The sequence below is a fragment of the Rhopalosiphum padi genome, chromosome 4 (genome assembly GCF_020882245.1).
Source record: "Rhopalosiphum padi isolate XX-2018 chromosome 4, ASM2088224v1, whole genome shotgun sequence".
NCBI classification, from domain to species: Eukaryota; Metazoa; Arthropoda; class Insecta; order Hemiptera; family Aphididae; genus Rhopalosiphum; species Rhopalosiphum padi.
In genome coordinates this window covers 51309219-51331348 of record NC_083600.1, presented here as the reverse complement: position 1 = coordinate 51331348, position 22130 = coordinate 51309219, and the positions used below count along the sequence as shown (strand labels likewise).

The 22130-nt window shown below is 26.8% G+C and overlaps 2 protein-coding genes across 3 annotated transcripts in view; both read right to left on the bottom strand.

Annotated features, from left to right (window-relative positions):
* Positions 1 to 22130, bottom strand: part of LOC132930817 (zwei Ig domain protein zig-8-like) — a 225103-nt gene that overhangs the window by 123533 nt on the left and 79440 nt on the right. The window contains exon 4 of one of the 2 annotated variants that reach the window (XM_060996890.1): positions 9049 to 9066. The exons of the other annotated variant lie outside the window; for it this stretch is intronic. Coding sequence (XP_060852873.1) covers positions 9049 to 9066 — 18 coding nt within the window. The remainder of the gene's footprint in view (positions 1 to 9048; positions 9067 to 22130) is intronic. 2 annotated transcript variants of the gene reach the window in all.
* The window catches only part of LOC132930816 (ATP-dependent DNA/RNA helicase DHX36-like), a 242856-nt gene that overhangs the window by 153317 nt on the left and 67409 nt on the right, over positions 1 to 22130 (bottom strand). The gene's annotated exons all lie outside the window — the stretch shown is intronic.

Below are 22130 nucleotides of genomic sequence, written 5' to 3'. Positions count from 1 at the left end.
TTCAGTATGAACTACTTATAACTAGAAAACTAATCTAATAATTATTAAGGAATATGATGTTACGTTTTCAAACCTTGATTATAAAAATTAAAGTTTTTATTATTTTTTTACTACAAAATAATTGTAGTTTTGTATATTTTTGATGAATTTTATAAAAAATTAAACTCCAAATATATATCAAAAAAATATACCTATCAAAATATTATTTTTTTTTTTCATATGATTTAATATTGATATTATTAAGAACAATAGGTATACTATATAGTAGCGTATATCAAGATACATCACAAAAACTGCTAGCAATTGAAATAAAGGATACATACATTTATCCATCTCTCGGCGCTCAGATTCTGTCTGAAACTTCTCAAGAGAAATCACAACTAAAACAAGAACACCTGAGGGAATTCCTAAGCAATGCTGTTAAAGTCTTACTTCATTCCTTTATTAACAAAACTATTTAAGTTATCTTACAAGAAGATTAATTCACGCTACACAACAACATTTTTTGTTCCACATGCAATATAATATAATATAAACAATATACATTTAAATAAATAATTAGTCATGTTATATATTTCCATATTAAACAAGCTTAAATCGATCATAAGATTTGTATTATTTATAAATAAATAATAAATAAACATAATATAGTTATAAATCACTTACAAACCTATGACTTATGTAAAAAATAAAAATAAAAACAGCATTTTATTGGTTTTTAAAATCAGTTGTAAAAATACATTTTAATTAATCTGAATTTGAAAAAAATATTATTTTAGACATACATATAATTTAATAGATTAGAGTTTTTGACTTTAAATATTTATGGTATAAAACTTAAGTACAAACTATAAAAGTGATATAATGGTACAGCGTTAAAAAAAAAAAACAATGTATTCTGAATTTACTCGGAATTATTTAAAACATAAATACCTTTAGCAAGTAATTCTAAAAAAAAGTCCGTTTATTTAAATAATGTGTCACAGAAATATTTCGATACGTTTGCTAAGAGAAGTCTCGTATTTTTTTTTCAATCTTCTATAAAAAACATATTTAAAATTTAAAATTTCGTAAATTACACGGGTTTTTATTTGGAAACCAATATTCAACAAAAATATTGAAAGTTAATAATATTATTTTTTTAGTTGCAATTATTTATAAAAAAATAAACATTATGACTAATTTTTTAGTGACTATGCTTATGGGTATTGGATAAAACAATAAATATAACACTTCACTTGACTAATCACGTTTTCGTAAATATATATATTTAAATATTTTTAATAGATGATTTTTTGTAAATAATATAATATTATTTATAAACAATTGTAATTCGTTCTTAATATATAAAAAAAAAAATATATATTATTATGTATGATAAACTAAATCAGAAATAATAAATTATTTGTTATATTAGTGCATTATAAAATGTGAAATGTAATTAGTCAAGTATGAGACGGGGTCCCTCTTATAATTCATGTGATATTATATTAAAATGCTATATAAATTCGTATTAACTAACAACCCATCGATAATCAACATAGTTTGTTAAAGTTAGTCGTGTGTAATGTGTATACGTATGCATACGAATTCTGATTAGGGTCAAACATGGCGCAGTGTTAATGTGTATATGAATGGCTTGTAATGTATTTTATCAATACGAAGTAATTTAACGAAAACAACTGGAAAACAAACAATCAAAACAACATACATACGTAGCATAATGTATTTTTTTTTCGTGTAAATGTTGTTTACATAATCCTTTAAACTAAATGCGTTTTTATTTTAAATGGAAAATATTTTGTGGACAAAAAAAAAAAACGTGTTAATGGTTAAAAGCAAATGGACATTATTTTTGTATGGGAAAACAATTAACAAATATAGTATTGTTTGGGGTGTGAAAAAAAGAGGAAATAAATTGGCTATAAATATGAAAATAAAATAGCCATCTCACCGATAAACCAAATACTAATTAATTTCAACAAACAAAAGTAATATTTGGGTTATAAATGTGTTATCAATAATGACACAGAATCGCAGTGGTTGTAACTTATATGAAGTTCATATCTTGATTTGTGTTTTATTTGCAATAACATAAAAAAAAAAAAAAACTAATACGTAGTCTGAAATCATATACGAGTATTATACTTACATGTAATAATTTATAGACAAATATTTTAACATTGTAAGTATTTATCCCTAAGAATACATATAATACAATCGTATATTTTAATTTACCAAATTACCAAAATGTTATTATATATGGATACATATAAATTATATTATTTTCTAGCAATAAAATAAAATAAACGCAATTCACGAAATTTGAAATAAAAAAAAATGAAAAAGAAACATAATAATATTATTGGGATATGAATCATAATACTTAACTTAATATTTGATTTAATTATACTATAACATTGTACGATATTGCGATATGAATAGTGAAGATATGAAACGAGAAATAGATATAAATACATTTTTCGAAAGGAACACTTTTGTAATGAAAAATTTTAAAAAGATAAAATGTACTCAAAGTGTTATTACTCATAAAAGTAACGACCACGCTTATTGATATCATTATCAACAGTTGAAATAGAACTTTAGAACATTTTTGTTGTTGTCAATTTAATAAAAAATATCAATTATTTTAAAAGATTTGCATTAAGAGAGATCAAGGGAATAAAAGTATAAGGTTTTCATAGAACCAACATTACATTGTTTGCTGTAATGCCGTCACATACAATTTCGGTGCTCTTATATTATATTTTTGACGCCCACTGCAGGTTATTTATTTTTTTTTTTTTTCGTGCCGTTCATCGAAGTTATTTCTTGATTATTTTTCAACACACGTACGTGAGGGCTTATTGTAGTAAGTCCGTCTACACGCGATACACGGCACAGTTCAGTATAATATGTTATTGTACTGTAATAGTATCGTGGAAATTCACACGAAGTCTTTGAGTATATTATATTGAAACTGCGTTGTTGCGTTTGTGTATGTTTTAATATCAATATTGGCGAATGACTTAATATCATACATGTTTAGACCATATTTTTGAATTGTCGTTCGTGTTAGATAATTATACACAGCTGTGTAGTATTAGCAGATATTTAGCTTTTAACACGTGAAACGTCTAAATAAACATTATACCGAATGCTGATGGAATACACTTACTATATTATCTACACGATATTATTTTATATAAGGCACTACCTTAAAAATATTCAAACATATATTAGAAGATTTAGTCGAGGCAGTTTTACCGGATAGTTAAGGCGCGTGTGTGTGTGTGTGTGTGTGTGTGAAATGAGAACGAAGATGAAGATTGGAAAAAGTAGAAAAAGCCTAGAATCCCCCGCGCCCTTTCCTTTCCGCGCTGTGACAAATGCGATACCGGTTGACGACCGGCCGGTGGAGCAAAGCACTGGCGCCAGGTGCGCCGCGAGTGGTCGGGTAACGTTTTTCCGTTAAGGGTGGTGGATGGGGGTGGGCAAAGGGCGGGGTGAGTGTAAGAAAAACGAGCGCAGGTTTTAAGCCGCCCAGGAGAGATGTCGGTAATAAATAATAATAACCGAAATTTCGACCCAATGATATTCAACTTGTTTGGCTTTTACGTGTAGTTGTGGTGACGGTGGCGAGGTGTGCGCATAAGTCGAGAGAAAAAAAAAACATGACTGCAGAGGTTTCGCCGCGGACGAAGAGAAAAAAAAAACGTAATTTTTCAATACACGGGCCGTCGAATCTCGAGCCTTATCTTTTTATAAACGGCCGAAATATATATTCCGAATAACAGCGGAATTTTTTTTTTATTTGATATCTAGATATATACCATTTCGAAAGTGATTTCTACGCACGGACGGAATCGTTTAGTCGAACATATTGAACTGTTGTTTGATGGTTTATTCCATTACCCACTTCCGTTGATAAAATTGAGTAAAAGTCTATAGCGATCTAACACGCCCGTTGCCCGAGCAACGTTTATTTATAAATATTAATTTCCTTATTCATCAGTTATTGATCACACATAATTACAATGAATAAATTAATTTCCCATGTCAATAATTATTAATGTTAACATAATAATAACAGCTTGAATTATATTTATAAAATATCGTTAAGCCAACGTGTCGTAGGGGAATTATTTTCTTCTGTTCTCGAGTGTTTTTTTTTTTTTTTTACTATTTATTATTTTGTTGGATTTAACAATTTTAACATACATATACATATATATATATATATATTTATAGCTTCGATAGTAACACTTTAATTTGGAAAATATATGTATAATATATGATTATTAAATCTAGTATGATTTAAACTTCTAATATCTACTAAATTTTTTACACACCTTGTCACATACCTAATATTATAACCTATATTAAAAACACTAATATAATAACTGTATTAGATACAACCTATTATGATGTATTACAGTTATTAAAATTATTAAAAAATAACAAAATATTTTACAGGATCAATTTACACATTTTTATGATGTAAAATATATTTTTAAAATTAAACCGCATATTTTTGGTGGGTTTTCATCATCGAAATAAATGTTGATATAATTAATCTACAATATTATAGAATATAGAGGTACATATAGATATATTATAATATAAAAAAATGTGTACGAGTAAGTGATATAATTATTGATTAATAATAAATTATCAATATACTATGAAAATGTGTCCAAACAATCACTGCATTCGTACTTTTAATATTAATTTATAACACCGTGCGCATAATTATTAATTATTAGAATTCAAAAACCATAATCTGATAGACTAAGTATACGTTTTACCTTTGGTTATAAATAATATTAGTATTTATAATCAATGGTTATACCTAACATTATTTTCTTCCTTCAGCTGCAAGATAATGGAGTTTGCTCAATCACCAAAACACCGAAGTTGCTTGGAAGGTATAACTTTTCATAAATTTAATTTATGAAAATATATTATATAAATAACAACTCGAGTAAAATACAGAATTCATACTTATGCATAAACTTAATTTCTACCACGCACGGCTATTCTATATTACATTACGTAATATAGCACAACATTCACTAACCTATACATTACATACTTTACCGCATTGCGCTGTAGGATCATTCTTAGAATGTTATTGGTCTAATTTATTATTACATAATTTTGAATAAAGTCAATCGTGAGCTCAAAGAATACAGGTAAAAATTCAATTTATTTCATATAATTTATCGATGGCATATAAATTGATCATATTATAGTGCTTTAATTTGTATTTTAAAAAAATGCATGCATTAATTATTGTTTTCGACATTTTGTAGCTTTTTAACTGTCGTGTTTTTGCAAATTAAAACTGCATTTAAATATTGACTTATGTAAAAAAAATATACTCATAATATAGTAAACACGCGTTCGTGCCATAAGGTAAAAAAAAAAATAGAAAATTATTGAACATTTTAATGCAATTTTTTAGTAAAATGTACTTTCTATTTATATCAATAGCAATTATAAAAACATGTGGTATATTATTTGAATTCAAAATTACTAAAGAGCATATTTAAATAATCAGGTCAATATCCATTAATTTAAATATTTTAGACTAATGGTTTAATAGTAATTATTTAAAGTTTTTATTGATTAATTAGAGAAGAGTAGTTTAAAACAAACAAATCAATTATATTATACTTTTCTATATTTTCGCGGAATTTAACCTAACCTTTCCCAAGCTATATATTTAATAGTTATTATTATTGAATCGTTAAAGTTGTCTATTTGATTTATAGAGGCACATCAAAATGTTTAAAATTCTTCTCTTTTAAAAATATATAATATAATTTTAGGTTAATATTTAAAAATTAAAAAATTAAACCATTTAAAAATATATATTTATGGTCAATACATTTACAGTCTCGAGGGAGGTCTATACTTGTAGCTATAAAAATAAATATTATTGTATTATTTTTGTGGTTTAAAATTATATTAATGAGATTTTAATATTTTAGTCAGTTTTAATATTTAAGTCAGACAAAAGTAAGTTATAAATATAAATTCGATCATTATAAACAATAATAATTGTTGGTTTAACCGTCGCAAGAATTGACTGAATGAGATTCCAGTGTACTTGTGTATAATACGTAATTTAAAAATATAATTCAGTACAATAATACTAATAGTATACTCGAATATAATACGACAATATGATAGCAACGAAATGTATTAATTATTTTTGTATCCTAACCAATAATTATTAATGTAAGCAAATGTTATAATAGTAAAGTCCATAACTGCCGTTGAGTTTAAAAAAAAATGATTTAATTTTTAAGATTCGGACTGACGTGACGATGCGACCGGGTGGTATTTTTACGTACGAAGAAAATAATTATTGTAAATAATACATAATAACCATGCTGAATAATATCATTATGTTGTCGCTTTACGGGTCGACGAGTTCTAAAGTTGCATAAACATACATATATATATCATACGTAGTATATTATTATATATCGTGTGTATTACATTAAACTTCAATTTGTGATTCCTATTGACAAACATGTATGGGCCATCAACTTAATACAAATGACACGTTATAAATTATAATTGTACGACGCGAGTAAAATTATAGTGGCGGCGGCGTAGTTGGCGCGTACCCGTGCATTTCACGCCTTTCGTTGCTGCTGTTATCAGGCCACGGACACGCCTATTATTGTGAACTCGGTGAGTTATTTTATACGACAGCTGATGTTTCGGGATAATAATGTGTATATAATATGTTATCCCGAATTTATAGTTCCTCTAGGGTTTTCGACTACCGCCACACACACACTGTTCACGCAACTGTCAGTGTTTCACACGATCCCGTCCACGGCATTTTTTCCACCATATTCGCGTTACCGATTCTTCGGATGAAAGTTTTCGTAAAAATTCGTAGATTATCCCTTATCCTTATATATGTGCCCGCGTGTGTGTGTGTGTACGTGGCAAAAGTGGAATAAACAAAAATAAATAAATAAAAATAAAAGTTGTACACGCGCTGCGGCTTGGCCTTGCACGGGGTGGCCACCGCGGGGCGAGCGCGTTTTGTATCAAAAACGAAATTTCGTCCTTAACGATACTTTCCGGCTAACGGTTTATTTAGAGTGCACCGCGACATGTAAAGAATTAACAACGCGGCGTGACGTACGGAAACGTGTACTTATCACTTACACGCGTATGCGTTAAGTAGCTGCTTATTGATGTGCGCGCTCGTCCCGTCGCACACGTCCGCGTGTGCGGAGACCGGCGCTTTTCGATTACACTCGATTTTTTCGATTTTTTTTTTATGATTTTACGCAAAACTGATTAAAAACTCGACCGCACCAATTTCTCGTGAACCGTTTCGTGTGTCGGCGACGACCGCCCGCGCCGTGCAGAGACGGTCGTACGGCCCCGCGGCAATGAAGTTTACACGATGAGCGCCTCAAGACCAAACGACGTACGCGCGATTCGTAAGACGAGACATTATTATTATTATTATCGTCGTCATCATCATCGCCATATCGTATAATACGATGCGGATCGTCGTTTCAGCGCGAGAGTGTTACCCGAAGGGTTTTTGAAGGGTTATCAATTTTTAATCATATATGTTTTATGTGCGCGTACGTGCGAGAAAGAGTTGTAGGTACACTCTACGGCGATGTCTCGCATCGTAATAATTATCCCGTTCGTCACATTCGAACTAATTAATTAATCATGTGTTTTCTCTTATACTCGCCCGCGTACAAACACAGCGAAACTTTTGGCGCCTCCGAGACGTACGGTTTTGTACGCACCCGCGGCCCCTATAAAGTTTCAGGTTAAACGGTATGTCATCAGCTATGTGTATAGCTATAATGTATAATAAATAATGAAAAGAGCTTAAAATTGTACTAATTACTGCGATAAGCGTATATATTATTATTCTACGTTAATTACGACGAAAACAATAGTGCCACACTGCCGCGGCGTAGAAACGTATAAAGTCCACTTAAATAATATATGTATATATTGTTGAAAAATATAGGTCGTGACCCGTTTGGCGTATATAATATGTTTAAAAACGCTTCGGTGCGCCGGTGAAATACCACTTTAGCCACTTAGAATATTATTCTTGTTAATACTCGTGTAAAGGAATAATAATAATAATAATAATATAACCTAATTATTTTAATGTTTTATTGTTATAGGATTGGAAAAATTAATAAAATAAATACATATCCATAATTTTTTGTTGGGTTTGACAGAATTCTGACTAGTAAAACAGTAATAAATCACAATTTTTTCTAGTTAGAATCATAATAAAACCTTATCTGTATTTTGTGACATTTTTTTTTTTTTATGTATTTAACATCCTGTGTTTTAAAACTTATGTTAAAACAAAAATTATCACATATTCAATTGTGAATAACAAAATATAAAATAAGATAAATATTCTCTCTCTAAAAAAAGAAGATAAAATGCATACCGTTCTATTCAAAAAAAAAAAAAAAAAGTAATAATTCTGTTTCTACGAGTCATAAACGATGAAATACGGAAACATGTTTTGACAGCGGGGTTTAGCCACTATTACGTCACATGAACCGAATCGTTATGAAATTATATTTTGTACTTTACATCGACTTAAAAAATGAACTGTTATTATTTCTATGAAAGTTGTTTAAACAGACAATAAAGACAAAACACTGACAATTTTGAACATAATAATATATTTATAATATAATGTGGATATTTTATTTTATTTTCAGTTAAAAGTTAAATGTTTATTGCAAGGATAAATAAATAAAGTTTATAACTAAAACTAGTTTAATTATATATTTGTAGTTTATACACACTAAGAATTATAAGCTATGGGCACTCGTTAATTTATGCAAAATGCCTACCTTTAAGATTTTTGCTCTATTGTAGCTTACAAAACATTCAATTTTTTTTCTGTCCACAATGAGTTCAGAAGTAAACAATAAAGAATACAGTTCATACTTTTAAGTATAAGTTTGAGTTTCTTATGATAATAGCATTGAAGATACATATGTAGACACTTACTTATTGCAGCCGTGTTTCCTGAAACAATAATTAAAATCGTAAAAAAAGAGTTCAATAATAGTTAAGTAATTACACAGTAAGTGAATCAAAAATACAAAATCGATATCAAAACCACTCATATTATACTATGTATTCTATTTAATTCCATAATATGTAGAAAAACATTTAACCAGTCAAAAATCTTTTGAAAATAAATTATAATATTATGGTACTAGTTATTTACTATTATACCACTAGACTAGCTTGGGTATAATATTATGTATAATATAAAATAAATAGCATAATCGAATCAATTTTATTTAAATGCAATGGTGGTTAAAATTCCTATACTCTAGCTGTGAGTAAAATTAAAGATATTTTTTTCTTTAAAAATAAAAAAAATATTTTAAAACTATCGTCAACCGATTCTCGGAATGAACAACACGAAATGTACATTATAACAATATTATTATTGCATTATTACTGTGGATAAATTGTCGATTTTTTTTTTTTTTCAAAGAAATTTGTTTTATCATTCAATTAACAATTATTACTTATCATTGGATAACGGTAAAGCTAAAGCTTACGGCAGTGAAAAACACCTCCATTTATTATTTGCGTTATTTTAGTTAACACAAACAGTATATTTTCTCAGAATATACAATGTTGTTATATGGTTATCACATTTTGTACGGTTTATATAAAATATTGGATGGTACCGTCTAATATAAACAATAAACAATATATTCTATATATGGAACTATATGGTTATACATAGTGCGCTGTCGACATTCTTCTTCCGATTCTTATACACATCCGTTCTTTTTATCCGCAATCAGTAAATATACATACAACATAAACTACAATTATTCCACGACCGAAAATGTGTTACGCGAAATCACTATAATATACATTGCAATCATTACATTATCATAGACACGTCGTATTAAATACTTGTCAATCATAATATATGTGTATCTTAAGTATACGGTGTTCATTACAAAATGTTTATCCTATATATATATACTCGTATATGCATAATTTTGTGTTATTAAAAACAATAAAACGAAAAAATAAAATGTTATCGGGTTTAATAGTCCCCTGGCGCTGCATCTAATGTGTTGTGTATTTTTCGTTATTCGAGCTCATCTCTGTACCTACCTGAGGTCTTGCTTCTCAGGTCTTGTATTTCGGTGATAAATAAAAAAACCATTAAGCAATAATTAAACCGGTATATACGTTTAATTTAGACTGTTTTCAAATATAATTTCAACGTTTGTGGATATTTTAATCAAAATAAATTTAATTTAAACACATATATCGATATGTGATAGCTTAACATTCGATTTAATAATGGGTTAAAAAAATGGTTTTCTCCGATATGAACATGTTATTCCGTTATTGATACGGAAAAGCCGATTATTATTCTATATGCATATATATATATATGGAACTGCAGATCGTCGAAGCGAATAGAATCGTCGCATTAATATTTAAATCCTGAATTGTCAGTTCGCAGTGCGCAATATCGTAGCGGCCGATAGCCAAACGATCCCAATAAATACCCTTCTAGCGTGAATTGCCATAGAAAGGTATCTATACTTTGTCACATAACATGAATTACAGCCGTTTGGCGTTTTCCTTCATCTATATTATTATTATTATTATTATTACTATTCAGTATATTATGATAATATGTAGTGCTGTGCAACTGTATAATTCTACCGTGCGAATCGATCTGCACGCACACGAGTTATGGGTTTTTAACTAAAAAGTGTGACGAGATCGGTACATATATTATGTAAAGGTACGAGTAGAGGTGCATATAAATACAGTGCGACTGTCGTGTAAATTCGAACTGCATAATAATTATATTATCAACGTACATCCCGGACAGTTGTCTATGTAAATAATGTGGTTACCGATTAACCGAAGAATTGGTGCACTCAGAACTGATGTGTTAGAACTGCGAATAACTGACGCGGTCCATAACCTATATAGTACCGGTGAAATTTATATAACAAAACACTGGCCTATTCAAATAATTTAACCGTCGTCATCCATATTGGCCTGAGGTTAAAATTATTTACCGCCAAGCCAGCACCCTTAAAAAAAAAAATAATTAAAACAGAAAGAACTTAGTGCACCAAACTATCGCAAACGCAATACTTGGATTTAATATTTAACTATGACGATAGGTCATATATACATAGGAAATATAAATAAAATTCTTGTAGTAAACAAAGTAAATTAAAATTTCTAATTATTCATGAGCTATTTATTATTGAAGGTATATCTCGGTATAGCGTAAGACCTTGATGTTGAAAATAAAATTAACTTAACGATTACATTAAGCAAAGAAGATTCAACACACACTTACGTTTTATTTGTTTAATATTATGACACATAATATATGATAACACATGATACGTGGAAAATTGGTATATCAAATAATATTTGTTGATAATAATTTTTAACAAAAGCTATAAAATATGGCTTGTGAACTATAATACTCACAGTAGGAATCAACGGTATGTAGACTTCATAATAAATAACATTACCTAAAATATGACTCTGAGGCCAAATAATACTACTCACAGTTGTATAAACGGAATAATATTTTTAAACGTTTAGTTTAAACAACCTAGTTATTTGTACTTATTATAATCGTATAATAAGATACACGTATCTTACAGTAAATCATTTTAGTCACACAAAAAAAAAAGTGTTTGAAACAAAGTTTTCCGTAAAAAAATTATATTTTCCTTCAATTGTTTTTTTATTTTTTTTTTTTCATGTTATTTTTAAAAGTACTGTATGACCTAAGAACAAAATAAGATCCAATTGTCTACGAGAAACCACCTTCAAAATTCAAAAAATGTAACATTTTTCTGTTATAAAAAATGTCTTCAGATACATAAAAAAATCACACATCATTGTAAATCCAATACATTCATAGCACTCAAAATAAATAAACTTACCGCGGTATTCTAATATTTTCCCATCAAATTTCGCGTGTAGTGTTATATTATGTTATAGGTTTGTTTGAATAAGCTCGGTACTATTAAAATTGTATTAGCAATAGATACATTTTGAACTATTCAAGAGTAGACAAAAAAAATTCCGCCACTATCTCTCCCACTGTAATTTATATACATGTATAATATGCATAGTATTTTATTAAAATATGTCAAGCTATTCGAAATATTTTATGCTAATATTATCAAAAATTGTAACACAATTGTATCTAATTAAAAAAAAAATGTATGCTTCAGTTTGAATATGTATAATATACGTATAACTATGAGCTAACTTATGTATAATATATTATATACTATAGGTAAATGTATGAATAAATAAACGTAGAATAAATCACAATTACGATGATATTATAATACTTGGAACATAACTGAAATTGTTTTCGTGAACTTTGAATAGGTAATTCAAAATTATGCATTATACAAGTGTTGATAGGATAAAATATGATATTCAAATAAAATGCACATTTTAAATTATACTTAACATAAAATTTTCAACAAAAAACTTATATACCTACTGATTAATATCCACGATTGTTTTCATTGGAAATATGAATTCGAAGTGAATTCGAAGAATTATTTCTTTTGCAGACAACTAAAAACAAATTTGGCAGTTTGTTTGGTTTAAGATCCTACTTATAAATATTTCGTTTTCATTAACCTTAATGAATTTCGAGTCCTATTCAAAATAATGTACATTGGTTATAATGGTGGATGAAAAGTATAGTGTCATGTTCAATTTCGTGCTAAAGTTGAAAAAATGATTTGATTTTATTATTATATTTTGTTTTCAAAAATATTCATTATGCGTTATTGTATGATGAATAAGGATCAATAGTGTTGTATTTTTTTATATTGTAATTATAAACCTATATTACCTATTTATTAGTTTTAGAACATTATTTTCAGCTTTTAAATTTATTTTTCAAACTATCTGTATGATATTGTTATGGATAATTAATAAATACTATAAATAAGTACTAATATCCTGGATTAAACTTAGAGTTAAACAAGTTAAATACTTTGATTATAGGTTTGCTTATTCCTTTTCTAGAAAACTTTAAACGTGTTTGGTTTTAATGACGGAGTGATGTGTTAGTGTTATATATTATAAATCAGAACATTATTAGTTACAAAACAAATAAAACATGATAAAATATAACTTATAGTTAATTTAATTAAATCTGTCGACCGTTTACTTTTACAAAACCAACTTTAATATGCACCATAATTTAATAACCATTATCAAATTTATTTATTAAATGATTATGTTTCGTTGTAAATTAAAAAGGTTTATTAAAAAAAAAAAAAAAAAAAAAACATTTTAAGAGTTTTTAGCTGATTTTTAGCATTATATTTTTATTTATTCTCTTTTTATTTTATTTTTAAATTCTGCTAGCTTAAATAGAATGTACAAGCAATTTCCGATCGTTTTCACTTATAATCTGTAGCATCCAACCCTTATTTTATTTTTAAATATTTAAATAAATGGCTGTATAAATAAATTCTTGCTCTTAACGCAATCTAAAATTACATAATATTGTTATATATTGATATATTGATTTAAACATACATTTTTTATTTGTTAAAATATATCTTTACAAACTATCTATAAAAGAACAATAAATAAATTTGATTAGTGTACAAGAGTCTTATACATACGTATGCATTATAAAAATATTACTGAGTTACACACAATCTTAATAGAATCTCTTTTCATTATTGAAAAATTAATTTTATTTCCATTACTCAATATTTTTAAGTAAGGTTAGTTAATATAATATTTAAGTTTTTTTTTCATAGTAATTTTCTTTTTCAATTTTTTTTTTATAAAGTAATTCATGATTTGGTTCTTATGACATAGATAAAACGTGTTAATCTTTTCCTTTTGTTGTTGATAGTCAAATATTTCCTATTTGTTTATGTTAGATATTTATTATTAAAAACGTTAAAATGGTCAATAGTAATGCGGTTTCCAATTTTTTTCATCGTAATCAATACATATTTTTGACATATTACACATTTAATTTGTTTTAAATTTTATTTTGATGTAAATGTAAAGATATATTAATGAACGTAAAAGTAAGTGCTAAAATATAAAATACTTCTATGGCTAGATAATAAATCATGTATGTTGAAATTGGATCACCAACCATAGTTGGCCACCTCTGGGCTTAAAGTGGCCGTTTATTATGAAGTATTAACATAACATAATAGAATATAATATATTACATTTTCTAATAAATTAAGTATACTATATACATATATTTAATTTTGCGAAATAATCACGAATAAACCGTTGAAACATATTTTTATATAATTTCTCTAAATGCTATTATAATATAGGGATAATAATATATTATATTGAAACGATATAATAATTTTCAACATTTCAAAAACGAATTATGAATAATATATATATATATATATATTTATACGTGTCTTTTGTTATTACTTTTTAAAGCAATAAAAATACCTATATTTTCAACTTAAATATCTCGTATGGTAAAAAGTAAATTTAGTTGGTACTTGAGGGTCAAAAGTAAAAAAATACCCAGTTATTTTCTCAGTAAGCGGAAAAAACAGACAAATAATTATGGAAAAACGTTAATTTGAAAGCAAAATTAGTTTTTAATAAAATATATTTCTAAAAAATATTATAATATTAGTAATTCATACTGAAATTATTAAATATAATAAAATATACATGCACAATTATTTTGTATTTTAAGTTAAGAACTGGACAAAATTAACAAATATAACAATTTTAATCATTTTGATGTACTTAACTCCAAAATATGGTATTCACTTAAAATTGAATAGAAATAATAAATTACATAAATATTATATCATCACTGGCATTTATAACCCTATTCAAATTTTTACTGCCATCACTACATTCCTTCATTTCTCCCGATTACATTTAACCTAACCTAACCTGAGCTTGACTCTAGGCATTATCATGATAAAATATTGATAATATAATAAATGTAATTAAAAAAATATACATAAAAATCTATCTGACTATCTACCGTAATACTTAAAATAAAAACGATATCATAAAATGTGCTTAATAGTACAATAGCCAGACGACTTTTCACTCAGAATCGGTTTTCGTATACGACGATTTATCATTGACTTAAAATTTAACACAATATACATGTCAGTAAATTGCTCAATGACGGTGGATTTCTTCTTTCCCCTCATTTTCTTCTATTATTCATAATATATAATAAATATGTATATAGAATTGTATATTATACAGTTTTAATTTGGCTTTCTATTCATCGTTAATTGAGATACACTCACTTGTCCAAGTCGTTTTGTGATTTAAATGATTTATCATTGTTATTAATTATTGTAAAATGACAAAAACATATGACTAAGTGGCCTTTCCAAGACAATTGCTTTCATTACATGTACGTAATACACCCTTTATAAATGAAGTGAGTTGGATTTGTTTTGTTTACACATATAAAAGTTTTATAGAACTTATCAAATTATTCAGAACTTAATGAACAAAAGTAAAATATAAATAGTGAAAAATATGCGAAAGTTTGTCATATGCGGTTAAGGCAAAATATAATATTTGAAGAAACATATATTTTTTATATTAATTATAGTAAAAAATAATACACGTAACATTGTTGTAATACTATAATACTATATTATCATAAAATAATAAATGTTTATCAGGCTCTTGGAAAAATGTCGAGAATTGCGATGGCCGGATCGTGAATGTATGTAATATAACCGTTTTACATTCAATATAATGTTCATAGTAAGGAATCCAACTAAAAACTCGCCAACATTAAATGCAATTTTCATGACCACTATATTAATATTTAATAAACCGTTTTCTTTTAACAACATAATCCTTATATTTGCATATGAACAACTAAAACTACATGTAATAGGAATGTTAAAAGCCGTTCACGAATTTCTTTCAGAATACGCATAATTAGACATAAAGTAGCCTTTTGTTAGTACGGTATAAACAATGAATAGTATTGATTTAATTTTAATATAACTCAGTACTTAGCCTTGAATTTAGTAGAAGTGAATTTTATTTACAAAGTTTTTTTTAGAATAATGGTAACACGATATTCGTACATATTTACTTTGATCTTTACTAACAGTTGAAATTCAAATCACATTTTAAGAATTTTTTCTTTAACATATTATCTATAAATTGATAATATCAAGTTTTAATAAAACTGTCAATGTTTTATTAATGATTTTATACATTTAAATCTTTTATAATGGCGATGTATTTATAGATATAAAAAGTAAATAGTTTTTAAACTAAAATAAACACATTTAAATTAATTGAAAGTTTCTTTGAAACAATTTCTAATGTTTAATAATAATAATAATTATAATAATAATAAAAATAGATTTATTCAGAAATTATGTTCAAATTCAGTTATTGTGTACAACAGATTTTAAAATTAAAATGTACGTTTATGAAAATACTTATTATTAAATTAAAGACTAATTCAATAGAAAAAAACAAAGCAATTCTTCTTTTAATGAAACTATTGAATGATTATAATACATTATTTTTGATCAAAACTGTAATGAAATTATTTTTGAGTTACATAGAATCTTTGTCAAAAGTTTTTTTTTTTTTAACACAATTAATACATTCAACGTTTCATAATATAATAGTTTTATTATCTTATTATTAGTATATGACGTCTAATATGTATAATAATATATAAATAGCTATATAATTAAAAATTACAAATTGCGTATTGAATTAAAAATAATTTATTTTTAATAATTAAAATATTGAAATCATCTTAAAAAATGCCATTCTTAATTTAATGAAAGTATTATAATAATAGCTTATTATATATTAATATACAATTTATAATATGTAGCGTTTAACTGATTGGTTTCAGTTATTATTGATCAATGTAGTTGCACACCATTCTATTTTAATAAGTTATTGTTTGCTTTATTACAGTTTAGGTTTTCACGTATGTAGGCGGCATTTATTCACGTCTCAGTTATTTAATTTAACAAACGCATAATAAGAAAATATCGGATCTAAGAATTTGAATGTTGGCGTATGATGATTAACTTGTTCAACGACGAACGAAAACAAATCATTTTAAATAAAAGACACACATAATTGATTGTTTATACCTACCTACACACGTTTATTTTAAAGAGTATACAAGATAGCTCTACCTACATTATTAAACATTTACAAAATACCTCTAAAGATTTCTCGTTTTGTAAATAATATATTAAACTAATATAAAAAATTATGAATTTTCGTTTTTTACGATTGATGAAACGAAAAGGATTAAATTTATATTTTAGTAGAACGGAATTATAATATTTAAATAGTTTTATGAATAAATTTGTTTTCACCCGATTACGAGATCATTAAAACAAATTTACTACCTGAAAGCCATCATTTGAGCTTCCGAAGTTGTTCATCGATGCCAGTAAAAAAAAAATTACGAACACATTACTACTGTACAACAAATATCAAACTTTTCTAAATCCCATTATTGGATACCATTTTAGGATTTAACTGAAATAATGTAGTAAAAAAAGCAATACTTTTTACGATTATTTGTTTTGAAGAAAAACATCATATAAACACAACACCGCTTTCTTCAGTCAAGTTAAAATGTTTTTATATAACATATTTAAAGATAACTATCGTAAAAATACTTTTTAAATGGTTTGTTTTTAATTAAAAACCATAAATATTCAATATGTATGCGACGGGCATACAACACCAACAAATTAATATTCTATTGAAAATACTTTACCTGTGATATATATATATTTATATCTGTGTAAAACCATTAAAAACTGAGTTATATTTATTATTTGTAATAATTTTTTTATTCACTTTACTTACGTATATACCAGTAATAATATAACCATTCAACGGGAAAAAATGTATTTCATGCGAATAGTTGCAGGTATAATATAAAACGAGAAATAAGAAAATATAATGATTAATATATTGAATGATTACGAGACGAATAAAATTTACATTATTATATTATTGTACTTGGTTATTATGGCAATAACCGACAATAATGGATTTTAAAAACTCGATATCATTTTAAATCGAAATTCAAATATGCCATCGTTTTGGAAACCTCTCGATGTAAACACAATGAAATCGATTTCATACGTACGTTTAATCTAAAACGATTATAGTGGTTTACGTGAAAAACACAATGGTTCTGGTTATACTGATATTTTGCGAGAAGTACACGCATGTTTCTCAGCCATCACCGCGCGTCGTTGGCGAAAATAACATTTCAACCAATCGGTATATTCAGCTTTTCATCGGGTATATTCAATAGAGGGATCCCGCGCAACGCAAAGAAAGTGATAGAAAAATGAAAACACATTTGGAAAGATAAGCGCGGCGGGACGGTGTTTTTCTAAAAAGGTGTTCGTTCGGATGCCAAAGTTGAGCTAGCCGTCATCCATCATTTCCATCCGACCCGGCGAAACACACTCTCACAAACAACACGGTATATATTGCGCTTTCACTAACAAAACCATCAGCGCACATCTACATTTAGTGCCGTATACGCCAAATAATGAATTAATACATTATATTATTATATTTCGTTGTGTGAAAAATGAAAGAAGACAAATTAAACACTATTTTTGCGCGCCAAAACCAAGACAAATAACCGTTGATTTGGATATTATATATATACCTGAAGGAATAAGCATACGCCATTACCGGATGAATATTAAATGAAGTAGGTACAATCCGCTCCGGTGGGTCATATACAGCGGTGTGGCGTATAATGTGGTCGCGTGACCTTATAGGACGACACGAATAATATTTTCAAGATGGTTTAATTCCGATTGCGGAGCAGAGCTCATTTAGGACAAAAACAATAGGGGAGGGAAAAACCCCAAGGACAAGAGTGGTTTAAGCGTCTGTGCAAACGGTTAGAAGGCTTAACGAGGAGGGTCGTTTTCCATTTTCAGTATTGATACAACCGCCCCGTGTTTCGTTTGAAATGGACGTCATGAATAGATTTGAAATAACTTCGGTTTCTCATAAAAAAAAAAAACAAGTTCAAAATATAATAAATATACGTACAAAATCAATTTTATGTATGCATTATTAAAAATTATATTTTCACTCGGAATAATTGGTTCCGCTGAAAATTACATATTTATCTTATATCGGAAATTATTTTGTTATTGTTAAGCTAATTAAATTCCACAGTAGACTAAAACAATATTTTAATCGATACGATTTTAATATTAAGTCATAATGAATTTTTTTTTTTTTAATTTTGTCGATCATATCCAATACTAATATAAAACATAAAATACGATTAATATTAAATTTAAGTAAAATATAAGACTTGCAGCAATTTCATTTTATCAAGTCATGGAAAATATTCATTTATTTAATATTAAAGTAATGTTATTTAATTTGAAGACATACATTTATTAATTAATGCATGCTGAAATCATATTGCATTTGCATTAATATACATAATATTAATATTATAACACGTCTGAAGTGTCGTAAAAATATAGTTGACATAACTACGATAACTAATTTGGAAATTGAGTTTTCAGGATTAATTTCATGTATGATGTATCTACATACGCGCATGTATATTAGACGACTCTTTCGAAATAGTTTTGATCAGGTTACATTCGTAACGTATAAAGTCTAGTTTGAATATTCACTTAGACAATTATTATTGGTATTACGTTAATATTGCGTATAAGCTAGATAATAATTAATCTATCATAATAATGTTCTAAAGTGTATATTATACTATATTATCATAAAGTTTCAGTCTAACTTTGCTGGCTCATAAGGTCATTTGTGGTTCAATAATTTACTGTAGACAAAGTGAACCTGGTTCAAACTATACAATTTAATACACAGTGCATTGTATAACAAAATATGGCCTATAATATGATATACAAATAGTCATACTCACTCATATCTACATTTATTATTTATTTAAAAAATACAATACATACTCAATAGGTGATGTAATTTATCAGGCGTGTTAGTACGTAATAACTTATTTAGGGAAATAAGATAGAAAATATATTACGAACACGAACACTGTAATAGTAACTTATGAATTATATTGTTTTGTACGAAAACAGTTTTGTTTAAAAAATTGGATTGTGTTATACGGTTTTCTAGTATTATTATTTTTTTTAATTTTGTTAAGTGTGTTGAAACCAGCAATCCCTAATATGACCAATACAATAGGTTATAAAGCATATCATAGGTAAAATACATTTCTGAAAAACGTAACTAATCAATAACAGTGGCATGTGCTCTATTAAATCTATGCATTTTATACAGCTGTATAATGCAGATTAATACATTTTTTAATATTATATTGTAAACAAATAAATAAAAGTTGACTACTAATTTAATATTTAATGTGTAAAGCATTTTTGATTAATTTATTAAAAATTCACCCCGAGTAATGAATCAGATATAGTGTTTGTGTAATTACTATATAAATGTCTCGTTAAAAATGCAAAAAAACAAAAACAATATTTTTTTTTTTTAATAACTGATTATTATTATATAACGATTTTTTTTTTTTTTGTATAAATAATGTTCTTGTTTGTCTTGTCACAATTTATTTAACCAACCCCAATTTGTCGTGGATTCGTGGGGGCATTACAAGCAGTCACCCCCGTCGTGCCTTTTAGATTAAATTTAATAAAACAATATTGCCAATAATTATGCTGTAACTATAGAAATCTTATAAAATGTAATTAAAACGCCGGTGGCGGATCGTCACTGAAGACTTAAATTAAATTGGATATTGGTTTAGAACTATTTTTGAATTGTTTTTTCGTTGTATTACTTATATGCTCGTATATATGTGCGCGCGTGTGTGGTGCGTGTGTTTGTGTGTGTACTGTTTAATTAAAAACGAATGAAACTATTAAATAATTGATTTGATTCTACTATGTAAACAAATGCATAGTTCATCATATTTCAATGGAAATTGTATAGAGTAATATGATTTTTAACGTCAATAATAATATGTATGTATCAAGAATTTATTTCAAATAAGTGACTAAATATATTTTGTTTTCTTAAAATATTTATTATCTGGAAAATTATCTGACTATTTGTACCTACATTTTTGTCTCTGAATGAGTCCCCCTCCCTTTATCAAGTTGAGTGTTAAAGCATATCATTGAATCGTTTATATAATTATTTTAAATTTAATTCGTAAAATAATCACACGTATTATTGGAATTTAATTACTTTTACGAATTCTGATGGGAAATAATTGTGGTTTTTATCAAACAATAACTATTTTTATACACGCGTTGCAATTATTTGAGTTAATTTTAAAAGTAATAAATACTATTATAATAGTTACGTCACGCAAGCCATCAAAGTTTTGAATATTAATATGGAAGTTTCACAAGATTGAACCATTTTGTAACGAAATGTAATCCAAAATTCAAGATTTCTGACATATCCGAAATACCGTAAAATCTGTTTAAAGTTGGCTAGGTGCCACCTTGACGTCACCACAGTACCTCAATATCCTATAAAATTATTTTTTGACTTAAAATTTTCACAACCTTTTGTTACCAAAAGAAAACTGAAATTCGAGATTCCTGACTTAGTTCAAGTCTCATAAAATCGTTTGAAGTTCGGTGGTTTTCATCTTGATAGTATGCATGTAACCCAGTATTTTTCAAAATTGATTTTTTCGACTTAAAATATTTACAAGGTTTTAAGTCATTTTGTAATACAATTTCATAAAAAATTCAGGATTTAACTTAAATCTATTGATAAAAAAAGTAACATCAACATCGTGATAATATCACCTACATATTTTGTAATAATGGTTTTTAAAATAAATTTTTCGATTTTAAATTATTTATTAATTTTAAATATATTTTACGTATATAAAATTATTTTTGGAGTATTATGTATTTATATTAGATTTCATGATAATCGGTAAATATATTAATATTTCAATAATATATATATATATATTTTTATATGTGTTATTATCTTTTGGAACAATGAAAAAGCCT